General features: G+C 39.8%; 2 protein-coding genes across 2 annotated transcripts in view; one reads left to right on the forward strand and one right to left on the reverse strand.

Annotated features, from left to right (window-relative positions):
• TUBD1 (tubulin delta 1) overlaps positions 1-9,478 on the reverse strand; it is a 51,864-nt gene extending 42,386 nt beyond the window's left edge. The window contains exon 1 of the mRNA XM_075195301.1: positions 9,200-9,478. The gene's annotated coding sequence lies outside the window, so the exon portion shown is untranslated. The remainder of the gene's footprint in view (positions 1-9,199) is intronic.
• Positions 9,479-9,944: 466 nt separating this feature from the next.
• RPS6KB1 (ribosomal protein S6 kinase B1) overlaps positions 9,945-15,231 on the forward strand; it is a 35,712-nt gene continuing 30,425 nt past the window's right edge. The window contains exons 1-2 of the mRNA XM_075195302.1: positions 9,945-10,153; positions 13,019-13,065. Of these exons, the coding sequence (XP_075051403.1) occupies positions 10,022-10,153; positions 13,019-13,065 (179 nt within the window). The 5' untranslated portion in view covers positions 9,945-10,021. The remainder of the gene's footprint in view (positions 10,154-13,018; positions 13,066-15,231) is intronic.

The following is a 15,231-nucleotide window of genomic DNA, read 5'->3' on the forward strand; positions in this document are numbered from 1 at the left end:
GGGACAGGGCCTAAGCCGTTCCTTGCCACTACTTGTCGTAATTGGCATATTGCCAACTTTACGTTTCTCCTCAGATGATTTTAAGTTTCTTTTTTTGCTGTTTTTTGAGAACTTGGGCTTTTTGGATTTTACATGCCCTGTACTAGGAGATTGGGCATCGTGCTTGCCAGACGACGTTGATGGCATTTCATCGTCTATGTCATGACTAGTGGCAGCAGCTTCAGCATTAGGAGGAAGTGGGTCTTGATCTTTCCCTACTTTATCCTCCAAATTTTTGCTCTCCATTATATGTAGCACAAGATACTGCAGAATGTGTGAACTTGGTAATATTGCAGTACCAATGGACTTATAATGCTGGATTGGTTTTGCAAATTTGGTTATAATTATTATATATTTTTTTTTTTTTTAATTTTTTATTTTTTTTTACTTTTTTTTTATTTTTTACAAACTTGGGAATAATGGGGAAATAACTATGCCCTTAGAAGCACAGAGCACAGGACACAGCACCACTGGACTGAACAGGACACGGCACAGGACCCAGCAGCACTACGGAACTCAGCAGGACAGAGCACAGGACACAGCACCACTGGACTGATACTGCAGAATGTGTAAACTTTGTAATATTGCAGTACCACTGGACTTTTACTGCTGAATGTGTGAACTTGGTAATATTGCAGTACCAATGGACTTATAATGCTGGATTGGTTTTGCAAATTTGGTTATAATTATTATATTTTTTTTTTTTTTTTAATTTTTTTTTACTTTTTTTTTATTTTTTACAAACTTGGGAATAATGGGGAAATAACTATGCCCTTAGAAGCACAGAGCACAGGACACAGCACCACTGGACTGAACAGGACACGGCACAGGACCCAGCAGCACTACGGAACTCAGCAGGACAGAGCACAGGACACAGCACCACTGGACTGATACTGCAGAACACAGCACAGCACAGCACAGAACTAAACAGCACAGAACTAAACAGCACAGAACTAAACAGCACAGAACTAAACAGCACAGAGGACCACCTAACACACCCTCCCTCTACCCTGATCAATGCCCGAGTGAAGATGGCGGCGACTAGCGGGGAATTTATAGGATCCGAGTATCGCGAGATCCGACAACGGGATTATGAGTCAGAGCCTCAGTTTCACTTCTGAATTTGGCGCCAATACCCGGATCTGTCTCGGATCCGACTCGGATCCGCAACGTTCGGGTGGGCTCGGATTTCAGAAATCCGAGCGCGCTCATCCCTACTTAATACCGCTGTCTATTCTGAGGTATAATATCAACCTTATGCTGAATAAGACTTTGATGACTCATAATGTAGTCAAACCAATGCAAGAGGTTTTTTTATATATCTATGTCACATGAATGTTATTTGTTCTGTTATGTTACAATTTATTTTTATGCTCAATGAACAACAGCACACATGCTTAATTTTTTATGAATGAATCAAATATCTCACTGGCCTATCTGAGCCACATGACCGCTCTCCTCTTTATTGGATAATACTCATCACATGACCACCACACCAGATGAGTATATGACAACTCCTATAATTATGGATGTTCAATCATTGCCTCTGCTGAAACGGCAGCCAAGTGCCGAGAAACGCGTCAGAAAGACCATACAGTGTACACTGGAGATTTGGAGACCTGGAAACTCATTACTTCGTATACCCCGGGGTAGGACTAAGTGTACCCAGTGCTTTATATGTCATTTTCTTTGGCTCTATTTGAGCGATTACTGGTCCAATTTAGCCATGAGCGGAGGACATTGAGCCCGTAACACAGGTTTGAAACACACGTTTTTTCATAACAGCAAAGTGCTATATGCCGGCTAGAACTTTATATTCACACATGAAAATCCAAAGCTGAGAACGGAGGATATTGAGCCCGCCTACAAGTCGGCATCACACGCTTATCTTCATAGCACATTGCTTTTTGTCGGCTAGGATTTCCATACTCACATATGAGAATCTAAGGAGAGTGACTCTTTACATACAGCTGTGCGGATCAATTCGTAAGCCAGCTTAATGTTATTGGCATTATATATATATATATATATCTTATGCGGTTTTTCGGAACCTGGGTGTATTTTACACTGTGATACAAGTTTTGATATCATGTGATGTCGCCAGAGCGATTGTGTTACTTAATTAGCTATGCTGTCTCCATTTATTACTATTTATATTTAATACCAGTGTATGTTGAAGCAATTTGTATTGATTTCTACTGGATTTTTACCTGTGTATTAAAACATTTATGCTGATCTGAGCTTTGCGCTATCTCACACATTTTTATTAGCTTTTTAGGGGGGTATTCAATTGTTAGCAAAATGCGTTAAAATTTCGCGCTAAAAAAACCCCAAAAAACGCGCTCGTTTTTTCCTGTTCGAGCGCGCATTTAAAAAAAAAAACAAACCTCAATTCAATTGTTTTTTTGCATGCACCCCCTCGCGCTCTATTATTGGTCCTAGCGAGTTTGAAATGGTTAAGGCACTCATTTTACTATAAAAAAATAAAAGTAAATTAATGCAATCAAGAATGGCCCCAGCACTGCAAAGGAGTGCAAACATGCCCTGGGTGCTATGGGTATGCTGGTGCTTGTAGTTAGACAAGTAGCAGCATACCCTACTATTTAGGACAACATGGCTGGCTGGCACATATAGTTCCACAAGTAAAAAAAAAAATTTTTTTTTTTTTCATACAAAATCCCCATTTATTATCATCATCATCATCACCATTTATTTATATAGCGCAACTAATTCCACAGCGCTGTACAGAGAACTCATTCACATCAGTACCTGCCCCATTGGAGCTTACAGTCTAAATTCCCTAATATACACACACAGAGACTGACACACAGACAGACAGACACAGACTAGGGTCAATTTTGTTAGCAGTCAATTAACCTTCCAGTATGTTTTTGGAGTATGGGGAGGAAACCGGAGCACCCGGAGCAAACCCACGCAAACACGGGGAGAACATACAAACTCCTCACAGATAAGGACATGGTCGGGAATTGAACTCATGACCCCAGCTCTGTAAAGCAGAAGTGCTAACCACTACGCCACCATGCTGCTACCCCACAGCCATGGGGTAGTAGGAAGAGCCCTAGTGCTATCGGCACTGGCCTGGGTGTCCCTAGGGGGGGTGGCCCGCTTACATTTTTCAGCGGACCACAATCCCTAGGGAATCCAGGCCAGCGCTGAGCAGTCTGTGGGTGTTTAGTCATTATGGCCGTGGGACCCAAACTGCGTCCCCGTCCCCCCGTTATAGTGCCTATCACCCCGGCTGGTTTGCCTAGTGTTGGTTCAATTAAATTAGGGGGAACCCTACGTCAAATTTTTCACACATCAATAGCCTGCCAGCACTAGGGCGAAGACTAAACAGAGTGGGGAGCAAACAATTTTGCTTTTAATAAAAAAAGAAGAAAACATGATACTTTTTGGCACTGGCACAACCACCCCCCCCCCCCCCGCCTTAAAAACAAAAAAATAATATAAAAAGATTTTAAATACATGCACCACTATGTTTTTTTTCTAAAGGGGGAAATTTCCAAAAATTATTATACACTTTTTTTAGTACTTTTCTTTTTTTAGGTTACTTTTATGAACTTTTACACCTATTTTCTCAGTTTAATGTATATTTTTCTTAACTTAATAAAAAAATTTTTTCTTTGAGCAGACCATGGAGGTGCGAGATAAAACAACAGCATATTTGCCTTTTTCACACTCGGCGTTAAAAAACAATTGAATAGCTTTTTCCGCTAAGGGTTCGCAGCCAGCCTATACTTTAACATTGACAAACGCTTGGAGCGCGATAACACCGTTTCGGTAAAAAAAAAAAAAAAAAAAGGAATTGCGTGAGAAGTTTTCGCGCTCGAAAATAAGGTAAAATAGCAAAAAAATTACTTTTCACGCTCGAACTTCCAAACTCGCTAACAATTGAATACCCCCCTATCTGTCTTAACAGGTCCAGACCCTGTTTAGATAGCAGTATCTCGATCAGGCACCTTAGGGTAATTAGCGCCCCGTATATGTGTGTTTGTTATACTATATCATCTATCTACAGGGCTGGGTAGATCATTTAGAGCAGGGGATGGAATGGGGCTGTTTCAGCTTTGTCATACCTTTGGTCTTTACACAGTCAATAGACCCATGTTTATCATACCTGAAAGTTAAAAATAAAACACACCTACACCATTTATATAACTACATGGTATATTTGGCCTATCATATAGCTTTCATTTTTGAAAAATAAGAGTAGTATAGGAAAAACAAATACTGTGAATCAGTGCACATTGTTTCTACGTTGAGACTCTCATGCAGCAGGCTAAAATGGATATATGTAGGGATATAACATGTTTATTTTGTTCCTGTATACAATACCTTGCAAAAGTATCCAGCCCTTTGATAACATTTCATTGAACAACAAACCCTACACTGATGTTCTCAGCGAAATTTTTATTTCACAGCACAGAAACTAAAAATTAATTTTGACATTGTTTTATATGCTACAAAAAAACCAAAACATTTTTAAACATTTGCATATGCTATTTGCATACTGCACAATGTAATATTGTATATAGATACGTTTTTCGAAAGTAACAGCTTTAAGTCTTTTGGGGTAGGTATTTACTCACTTTGCAAACTGTTCAGAAGTCCATATTGGACTAGTTTTCCTGGCAGATATTCACCAGACTGTTTAGGTTAGCCTGGTGACACATGTGCACTACCATATTCAAATACTACCACAGACTGTCAATTGGAACAAGATCAGGGGGTATTTTTACTAAACTGCGGGTTTGCAAAGTGGAGATGTTGCCTATAGCAACCAATCAGATTTTTGCTATCATTTTGTAGAATGTACTAAATAAATGACAGCTAGACTCTGGTTGCTATAGGCAATATCTCCACTTTTTCAAACCCGCAGTTTAGTAAATATACTCCCAGGATTTTGTCTGGCCCACTGTGGGTCTTTTTTTTGTTAGTTTGACCCTGTGTTTGGGATCAATGTCCTACTAAAGTTTCAACTTTGTACCACACTGAAAGTTGCAGTACATCCCTGTATTTTGCACCATCCATTCCTTCTTTTATTTTAAATAAATACCCAGTCCCTGTTGATGAAAACCAGCACCACAGCATAATATATCTTGTAGGTATAGTGTTTTTGAGGTATTTGCAGTGCTAGATTTCAGCAACACATTGCTTTGAATATTGATCAGAAAATGTTTTCCTACATAATAACTGGGTCACTATTTTTTTTTAGAAAACTCCTATTGGAAGACAAAATTAGATTGAAGAGTTTGCTCAAATTGTGGGGACATATTTAGATCAAGAATATGATTTGTCTGCATTGATTTTAGAATTCAAAATGTCACTAAATGTATGTATTTATTAAAGTAAGCCAGGGAGTGTGATGTATGGTTTGGCTAGAAGTATATCTGTACAGTCCCTAAGGGTTTCTCAAAAGCTTACCCTGCTTCTTGTCCAGGAGATTCCTATGCTCTGAAGGCCTCAAGGTTTGCAAGCAGAGATTACTGTCTGAGATTGATACTCTTTTCCTGAATGACGTGGTTGCGCTGCTGCATATGCAGGGGTTTCCATACAACCTGATACTGCCAGTCTGCTACTGCATCTGCGCGTTTTCCACATTTTTGCATCTTAGACGCATATCTTTCCCATGCTCACACATCACAGACTGGTGACCAACTTCCCCTAACAAAAGGAGGGATGAGCACCAGAGCTACCAGTTTATTGAACTAGCTTCACTAAACCACAAATCTGGATGCTACTTATTCTCTATAGCTATTCTATGCTATTTTTCTGTGTTTGACCCTTAGCTTTGGACTACTACCTCTCTGGCTTTAGATTCTTGGCTATTCCATGGACTTTCCTATTACCAGAGATATCTTGTATATCTTGTGGGAGTTCTATGAGTAAGGTAAAAATTAAGGGTGGCAGAGGCCATTTCTGCCTCATGCCATTTCTGATTTGGAAGGTGGATAAGAAACCATTGGCGAGAAAGGAGGCTATTGGGTTATTATATAGCGCATCTATGCACCTTGCAAAAGGCTGGACAGAGTTTGCTGCAAGAATGGTTATGTTAAAGGCCTTTTTTTACTTTGAGAGAGACCACCAGAGGTGAGAGCGCCTCTTGATTGGCTGCATATCAAACGGATTGTCCTCCTGGCATCATCTGTGGCCTGTAGACCAGGTACAAACAGGGCTGCCAAGAAGAATTCAGGGCCCGGGTACAACAAATTCATGGGGCCCCCCTCATAGTGAAGTAAGCCCCAAAAAATTTTTGCGCCGCCGTAATTAGGTGTATGGTCATATATTCAGGGGCGTGGCTAGCCAAACGGCGGTGCAAAAATTTTGGGAGGTGTGGTCATGCATTTGGGGGCGTGGCAAACGTGCCATTGGGGCGTGGCTAACATAAAAACCACTAGGCTCTCAATTCGCCGGAGCGTCACATATGTTCAAGCACTCCTGACTTTCAGGACATCTACCACCACAGGGTAGTATACAAACAATGCAGTGTGTACACAAACAGTTCAGTCTTGGCCTACACCTTACATTGGACACAACATTCACCAAAAATTGGTATTGTCCCTACTAGAATCACAACATTTCACACACTGTGCTGCTCTCTCCTACCTGTTCTTCTCACTTTCTCCACCTGTGGCTGCTGCTTTCTTTAGTTGTGGCTTGTCCGGATCCAGAAATGTTGTAGGACCTATTTTGAAAAAAAAATGGCTACATTTAGAAAATTACAGCCAGCCCCAGCGTTAAATCAATAGCACCCACGATTAATAATTAGGCCTTCCTCCAGCCCCAACATTAAAATAATACTATTCACATTTAATAAATAAACCTATTTCCCTTCCTGCAAACAGCCCCAGCAATACCTATTTCCCGCAACCATCACTGCCATTAAATAATTCAGAGTCACATTTAATAAATAGACCTCATTCTCCCTAAACTCACCCCAAGATTCAATAGCCCCCAAACCACCCCATCTTAAATTAATAGTCCCTACTATTAAATTGCCTCACCATCACCCTACAAACAAAATAGCGCCCATTAATTAGCTGCCACCTACCTCACACACACTACATTGCAACAAGCCCCCTGTGCCATTACACACACAATACTGTGCCCCTTCATCACAACTACACTGTACCCCCTTATGCTCACACTGCGACCTCCATGCTGCTTTTCCCTTCTTTTTTACTTTGTGCCTCTCTCCCACTTTTTTTCCCCCTCTGTTCCTCTCTCCCACTTTTTTTTATTCCTCTGTGGCTCTCTTCTTTTTTTCCTCCTCTGTTCCTCTCTCCCACTTTTTTTTTTATTCCCCTGTGGCTCTCTCCTTTTTTTCCCTCCTCTGTTCCTCTCTCCCACTTTTTTTTTTATTCCCCTGTGGCTCTCTCCTTTTTTTCCTCCTCTGTTCCTCTCTCCCACTTTTTTTTTTATTCCCCTGTGGCTCTCTCCTTTTTTTCCTCCTCTGTTTCTCTCTCCCCAATTTTTTTTATTCCTCTGTGGCTCTCTCCTTTTTTTCCTCCTCTGTTCCTCTCTCCCACTTTTTTTTTTATTCCCCTGTGGCTCTCTCCTTTTTTTCCTCCTCTGTTCCTCTCTCCCACTTTTTTTTTTATTCCCCTGTGGCTCTCTCCTTTTTTTCCCTCCTCTGTTCCTCTCTCCCACTTTTTTTCCCCTCCTCTGTTCCTCTCTCCCCAATTTTTTTTTATTCCTCTGTGGCTCTCTCCTTTTTTTCCTCCTCTGTTTCTCTGTCCCCTTTCTTTATAGTACTGTCCCTCTCTGTTTTCCTCCCCTTGCCTCTCCGTTTCTTTACTTACCTTTTGTCAACTTCTTTCTTTTCTTTTCTGCTCTTCTGTCTCCTCTTCTGTCTTCTTTCTTCCTGCTGGCTGCGGCGCTCCTCACTGACTGACAGGCGTGACTTGATGATGTCACGCCCGGCAGTCAGTGTGAATGGAGGAGAGGAGGGACACGGCGCCGCGCGATCACGTGAGTATTTTTTTTTTTTTTTTACATTTATTCTTCCTCCCAGCTCCCAAGAAACCCAAGACCCCCCCCCCCCCCCCCGCGGGAAAAAAAATTATTAAAAGTTAAAAAAAAAAAGCGCAAGACAGGAAAAAAAAAATAAAAAATTAATTAGCAGCGAGGGCCCGGCCCGGGCCCCCTGGCATGGCCGGGCCCGGGTAAACTGTACCCGCTCCCCCCCCCTCTCGGCGGCCCTGGGTACAAAACAGTTTGCTAAGATTTGAGGAAGGAGATCTATCTATAGCTGCCAGTATCATTAAAGATCTCGTCCTGATTTAAGTACCACCACTATTTCATTTCAGTTCTGGTGGTGGACCCGTCAAATTTAGAACCTTGTATGACAGAGTTAAATAAATCCGCCAGCATAGGAACAAAGAACCCAGAGAATTTCTAATAGTATGAGGCGGTGAAGCAGTGTGGTCTTAATGCTGTGGAGCTTTTAAGCTCTCTTATGAAACGAGTGCAGAAATTCTTTGACTTTTAGTTTGATTCTTGTAGGTCGTCAGTTTGTGCCTAGGTATTATTGCAGCACATAATATTCACATATTTTTTTTTTTTTTTTACAGGTCATACAGTCAAGTCCATAAATATTGGGACATCGACAATTCTCATATTTTGGGCTCTATACACCACCACAATGAATTTGAAATGAAACTAACAAAATGTGCTTTAACTGCAGACTTTCAGCTTTAATTTGAGGGCATTTACATCCAAATCAGGTGAACGGTGTAGGAATTACAACGGTTTCTATATGTGCCTCACACTTTTTAAGGGACCAAAAGTAATGGGACACTGCAAGTATAATAATACCACATTACTGACTATAATTTACATTCTCATTGGAGATAATATTGGACAAAGACTTCACATCAGATGTGGCTTCCTGTATCTGTTCCTGATACATCTGTCAATTTTAAAACACAAATAGGATTCAATATTCTCACTTTATCACCATAGTGTTTATATATACCATATCAGCAAGTTCCAGGGTGTTTTATCTAATATCATAAGTCAATGAGCACCTCACTATTACTTAAGTTTAAGTTTTTGCTCGAAGGGGTGGGGGGGATACCTACGGTTAGTGCAGCTCTTGCAGCATTGAGAAGAACGCAAACCTGTTCTTTTACATTACCTTCACAGCACCCAGGAAATAAAATAAACAAGCGTATGATGCTTGCTTGAAATATCCAACTCTGTAACATCCGACTGCATGCTTCTCAGTAAGTTAGGTCAATTCCTTAAACGTCAACTATGGTCACCATACTGGAGACGGTCATCTCAACACTTCGTGCACTGACCTAACCGCCTTCACTTATGCTTCAGGTACAAGAATTGCAGTTCAAACTGACTACCGTCACTTGCTATTTATTGTGCAGAGATAAGAAAAAACTTACGTATGTCGACACTATCGGAGCCATTTTTCCGAAGACCGCAAATAATGAAACTGTCAGCCTGTATTTTGTAGCATGGGTTAAATTCACATATAATTTCAGTGTATTTAGACCGTAAAAAGAGTTCACCCGTACTGAACGAAACGTAGGGTATTTCCATTCGCAGAGAACAATGACTATACAGGACATAAAATCAAGACACCATGCAATGTATAGTGTAGTACGTTTAGGCACTTGTGGCTTTCTCGCTCATTTAATTCGAGCTCCAAACTCTTTCGTTACAATGGGGATCTATAGGTTTCCTAATTCTTGTGTCATTTCTACTAAGTGAAACACTAATTCTACAAACCAGAGCAAGTTAGCTTCAATTACTCTCCCGCGCATGCGGCGAACATGAGCCTGCCAGTAGTTTAACCCCCTAACTGCGCATGCGCGTGTTATTTCCTCCTACGCACAGTATGGCCGATGAGGGAGCGCGCACGCAGGGGGACCCGGGAAGTAGTGACGAACTGAGGCGTCGTCGCGTTTCAACGTCCGGTGATGGCGGCCGTGTGTTGGAGCCCATGAGGCGGGGAAACGGAGTACCGAGTCGCGGTGCGGGGAGACAAAGAACGTCCGAGGCCATGGCGGGCGTGTTTGACATAGATCTGGATCAGCCCGAGGACGCTATTTCGGACGATGAGTTGGAGGACGGGGTGAGTAGAGTCTGTACACCCAGTTGGAGGCCACACAGAGCCGGAGGCCTGACAACAGTCTGCCCCCTTGTCATACCAGGGCGACTGGGCCATGAGTGTGCTGTGCGTTAACTTGCTGTTTTAGTTGAGCGGTTAGGCATGAGTAGTGACCCCGGCACCCGCTACTGGAGTGAGTGGAAAGTGGATGTACTCTGCGCCGCCTCCGCCCTGTGTAGAGTCAGTGTCGGTATTGTGCTTCTGTGTGTGGTTAGCGGAGCTCTGTAGACTTGGTCACACCAGTGCTTCCTGTATCCATCATGGCCAGTTTCTTTTTATAAATCATAAGACCGAGTATAAGTGTTGTGTCCACAACTGTGTATTATTCCTGGGTATCAAACACCCAGAACAAAATCTTGTTAGTGTGTGCTTCAAAGTCCAGTCACCTAAGACAATTGATATGGCAGAGAAGAATGCCAAATGTTAGCCATTCTATGTTGCCATATGTGTGTGAAAGGCTGCTGTCAATTGCAAGTCAGCATATGTGCCTTAAAATACATTCAGAGTCTATCATTTCCTGATCCCAGAGCACTGACAGCCATGATAAGAGTACTGTCAGCACTATTGGATTCAACCCATACAATTGGTTAGCCCGATTGGATGGAAGGCGGCTTCTCTGTTTTCATGCTGAGTGGAAATGTGAATCTCCCTCAGAGTTCTGGCTGGTCAGTGGTGGTCCTCTCACCATAGGGAGCAATGAAGGAAGGTAAACCTAATTAGAGGCCAGTGTACAATGGTGTACTTGGCGTTACATTTTTAGCTTTACATTTCAGTCTGGTTGACTAATGTTATAAAGATGGTCCGTTATCTTGTACTGGTTGAACAATATTAGAGTAGGACTATGAACATCATCTCTTTTGTACATGGTGTGAACCATTGAAATTGGCATCGCTTAACAGCTTAGTTTTGTGCACTCTGGCATAAATTGATTTTACACTAGTAAATTGCATAAAGGTTTGGAAATAAAAAAAACCAAAACAAAAACCCTTTTTTTGTCATTTAAAATTGATAGAGTAACATATTGGCGCATATAGCAATATTTTTGTTTAGTCTCAATTGTTTTAAACGAACACGGGCAAAGATGAATGTAGTGATACATACCTCTTTAAATATGCTACATTACATGCTTTTTTTTATATTGATTCTAAATACCAATGATTATAAAATAATTTCAAAGATAGTTATTTTAAAGCGCTGCACCATTCATGGTTGTCTTTTGCATCTTCCCTCTGCTCATTGGTGTTTTAGACTCAGGCTCCACCAGTAAATAGCTCAATGAAACCATTTTCGACCTGCCCACAGTTGTGCTATATATAAATATATAAAGCAGATATGTTACTTTCTATTCTTTGTATTTGAAAGAAATTAGCAGTGCATCAATCCACACTCTGTATAAATTCGGGTACATATAAGCTGTTTTACTGAACTTTATTGAGTTTTTAATATTCCAAACCCTGCCAACAAATAGTACATGGAAAGCACTTGCTTGATTGGTGTAATTTGAATCACTTTATTCTTTCTTTCTTGTAACCACGTTACCATGCGTTTTTAATATTTTGCTGTTTTTAATAATATGTTAGGAGGTAATAGGTCTATTTTAAAGGTATCAAAGTCTATGTTTTGAAGTAATATAATCAGTTCTGCACCAACAGAAAGAATAATTAATGTATACTTTTTTGTTTGTTTTGGGCATTAGTGTATGCTGAGTTATAAGTAATAGCATCTACTTGTGATGTGATCAATTAAATAGATGTTAAGATTATATTGGTATAAGTCATGAACACTAATAAATTAACAGCTATGCATTGCGGTTGGCGCTCTTTATAGATTAGAATACTATATTTATTTTCCTAAATTAAATAATGGTAATTTGCCCAGATCTGGCATTATTTTTTTTTTAGAAACTGTAAGATGTCCACACAATATTAAATACATGCAATATGTTACTAAAAGTTCTGGGGGTATATTTACTAAAATGCTAGGTTTCATATATGTAGTGCATTTTACAAAATGACAGCAAGAATCTGATAGGTAGGCAACATCTCCACTTTTTCAAACCCATAGTTTAGTAAATATACCCACTGGTGGCATATCTATTTGCAGTTTTGTTTCCACATTTGAGCCTGCTTTGACTGTAAAGACACTAGGTTCTTGAAATATCTATCATTAAAGAGCTATTGATTGGGAAACCTCCCTTATCCTACCTTAGTTCTCCCTTCAAAAAATGCTGGTTGTAGGAAGTATAATAAAATATTCCAATTTCAATGCAGGTTTAGTAGTATGCCTCTAAGGCAGAAATAAGTTCACATAACTAGAAAACTGTTGAAATGTGCAATATGGACATTAAAAATAGGATACTTTCATGTTGAGAATAGCAAAATCATATTTTACTTATCTAACACATAATGGAGCAACGTGTACTTTTAGCTATAAACGGACATACTGTTTAATTGACCATAGAACTTTTCCGAATGATAGAATTCCATACCATTTTGTTTTACAGCAATTTAAATTGTCACCTTCTCATACACATTAAAATGATGAAGCTTTGATTAACATTAAACTTGTATAGCGTTGATGAAGAAAATACACTATTAGACTTTAATAAATATTGAATTGCTTGTTACCTTGCTAAATTGTATATTTACATGTTAACTGAGCAAATCTGTTTTTGTACAAATTTGATTAGTAGCCCTTTGTTTTGCATACTATGTGTGAAAAACCAAACCTGATACATTTTAGCATGCTAAAAATGAGCTAAATAAGCCAAAGTAAATGCTGTGTTATCTAACACAAATTATATTTGAACAATCTTCTGTATTTTTGCAGAGCTCTGTAAATGAGTTTATGGACCATGGAGGCATATCATATGACATGTAAGTCTAAAATAAAATATTCGTTTAACAGTACAGTCAATGGGAATTTGAGTTTTGAAAATTTGAGCAGTTTGTTTTTATATAATGTGTCAATATAATTTTATATAATGTTAGTAGGGCTAACTTAATATTAATATTATCATTATCCTCTTTCATTTATAAAGTGGCAAACATATTTTATTGGTCATATCTTGCCTTCAATATGTATGTTAGAGTTCATAACGATCTATCATATATTGGCCAAGCTGTGTCAGAGAGCTAGCTATCTGTTCCTTATACTAAAATGGTTATAATATTTTGAATTTGTGTGATATTTTTACCACCTACAGCTGTAAATGGCTGTTAAGTACTGAGGACATGCTAAAATGCACAACTACCTACAAAGGGGCCCAAATGTAATATATTTTGCTTATCATCAGCAAGAGACTGTATAGAGTCATGTAAAAAAGAAAATATCCTTTTTCCAATCTGTGCTTTTACATGTAAATACATAATTGTCAATTCAATTATGTCTTTGATTCCCCTTCCCATCTTAAACAACTCCCTCCGATCGCTTCACCTACCTCTTCCGCTTGCTTCCCCCCCAACCCTGACATCTCAGTTTGCTTCCCTGCACCTCTTAAATTTTAGCTCTCACAATCTTTGCCCTCTCAATCCTTTTTTGTAAAGTTTAATTTGTTCTAGTTGTGCCTTCTAATGCAGTTGCTCTCTCTTCTCTTGTATTGATTTTTTTTACTGATTCTATTGTTTCTCTTGCCCCTTACTTTTCTGTGTATTGTTCTGTTTATATTTTCTTAATAGTGTGGTGCTGCAGAGCCTGTGGTGCCTTATAAATAAATTAAGATAATGATGATAATTTGGGAGGCAATCATGCCTGCGATAATTTTTTTTTTCCTTCATAGACACATTTGTCTCAAATTAGATAGCACTATGCTATTTGAAACATCTCCTCAATGCAGTGCCATAGTGTGGTCAGCTTAATGACAGAGTATTCTCAGGTTTTAACCTCATCTAGGTAGCAGTTAAATACCTGCCTCTTCTGCTCCATCACTCTGAATCTCAAGGTGGCATTCTCTCCAGTATAGAGCCCCTCGGTCCTGCAATTCCACCTCTTTCTTGTTGGCCAACTGAGCAGGAAACTTGCATATTTTAACTTGAGATTCTGTGGGTGACATTAGTGGCTCTGCACTGGTGGGACATTGAGTACTTTGAGACTCCCTGTCAGCTGTCAAGAAGACATTTCAATAATAACATTTAGTCCCGCCTTCTAAGGAGCAGGGTCACCTCTAGCATCCTTAGCAATGTAACAGCAGCTTCTGCCCTAGCAACAGACTCTTTTATAGTTCCAGAGCTCATTGTTAATTTTCACAAGGGGGGAAGCCAAACAATTTAATTGCCCTTTGAAATGAACATTACATGGCATACCATTTGGAGTTGCTAAAAGTTGATCTAATATTGGGACAAATAACCCATAACAGATTTTACATTGCCATTCAACAAGAATAAGCCAATATTAAATAAGGCATGTGTGTAAAAATATGTACCCTGCATTATTTAATAGCTTGTATAATCACTCTTTGCAAGCAATAACTTCAAGTAGTTGGTTTCAGTTTCTCTGAACTCCCCTTTAAAACAGTACTTCAGCACGTTTGAGAGCATTCGTTTATGCACAAGTAAACTCTTAAGGTCCTACTACAGCATCTCAGTGGGGTTTGGATCTGGACTTTGAGTTGGCCATGACACAACTTTAGTTCTTTTCTTTGTTAGCTATTCAGTCGTGCATGTGCTTATGATAATTGTCCTCTTGCATGACCCAATTTTGTCAGATAGATGGCCACACATTTCCCTCTAGAATGCTATGAAGATGAGTTGGTGGATTCTGTGGTTGCAGGGTGTCCCATGTCCTGTGGCTGCAAAACTACCCTAAATAATCACTCCTGCACTGCAATGCTTGACTATTGGCGTGTTCTTCTTGACATTGTTCCAGTTGTCTTTTTCTGTTGAGATGCAACTTAACAAACCTAAGGTGTACTGCAGTTTGAGAGAATGGGATTTTTTCTGGTAACCAGGTCATGAAAGCCATGCTTTTCCTGATGGAAAGATGCCTGTAGATTCCTGTATGTAGCTTTTTCCTTTTTTTTCCATCTCTGAGCATCATATGGTCTA

This window comes from Mixophyes fleayi, chromosome 2 (genome assembly GCF_038048845.1).
Source record: "Mixophyes fleayi isolate aMixFle1 chromosome 2, aMixFle1.hap1, whole genome shotgun sequence".
NCBI classification, from domain to species: domain Eukaryota; kingdom Metazoa; phylum Chordata; class Amphibia; order Anura; family Limnodynastidae; genus Mixophyes; species Mixophyes fleayi.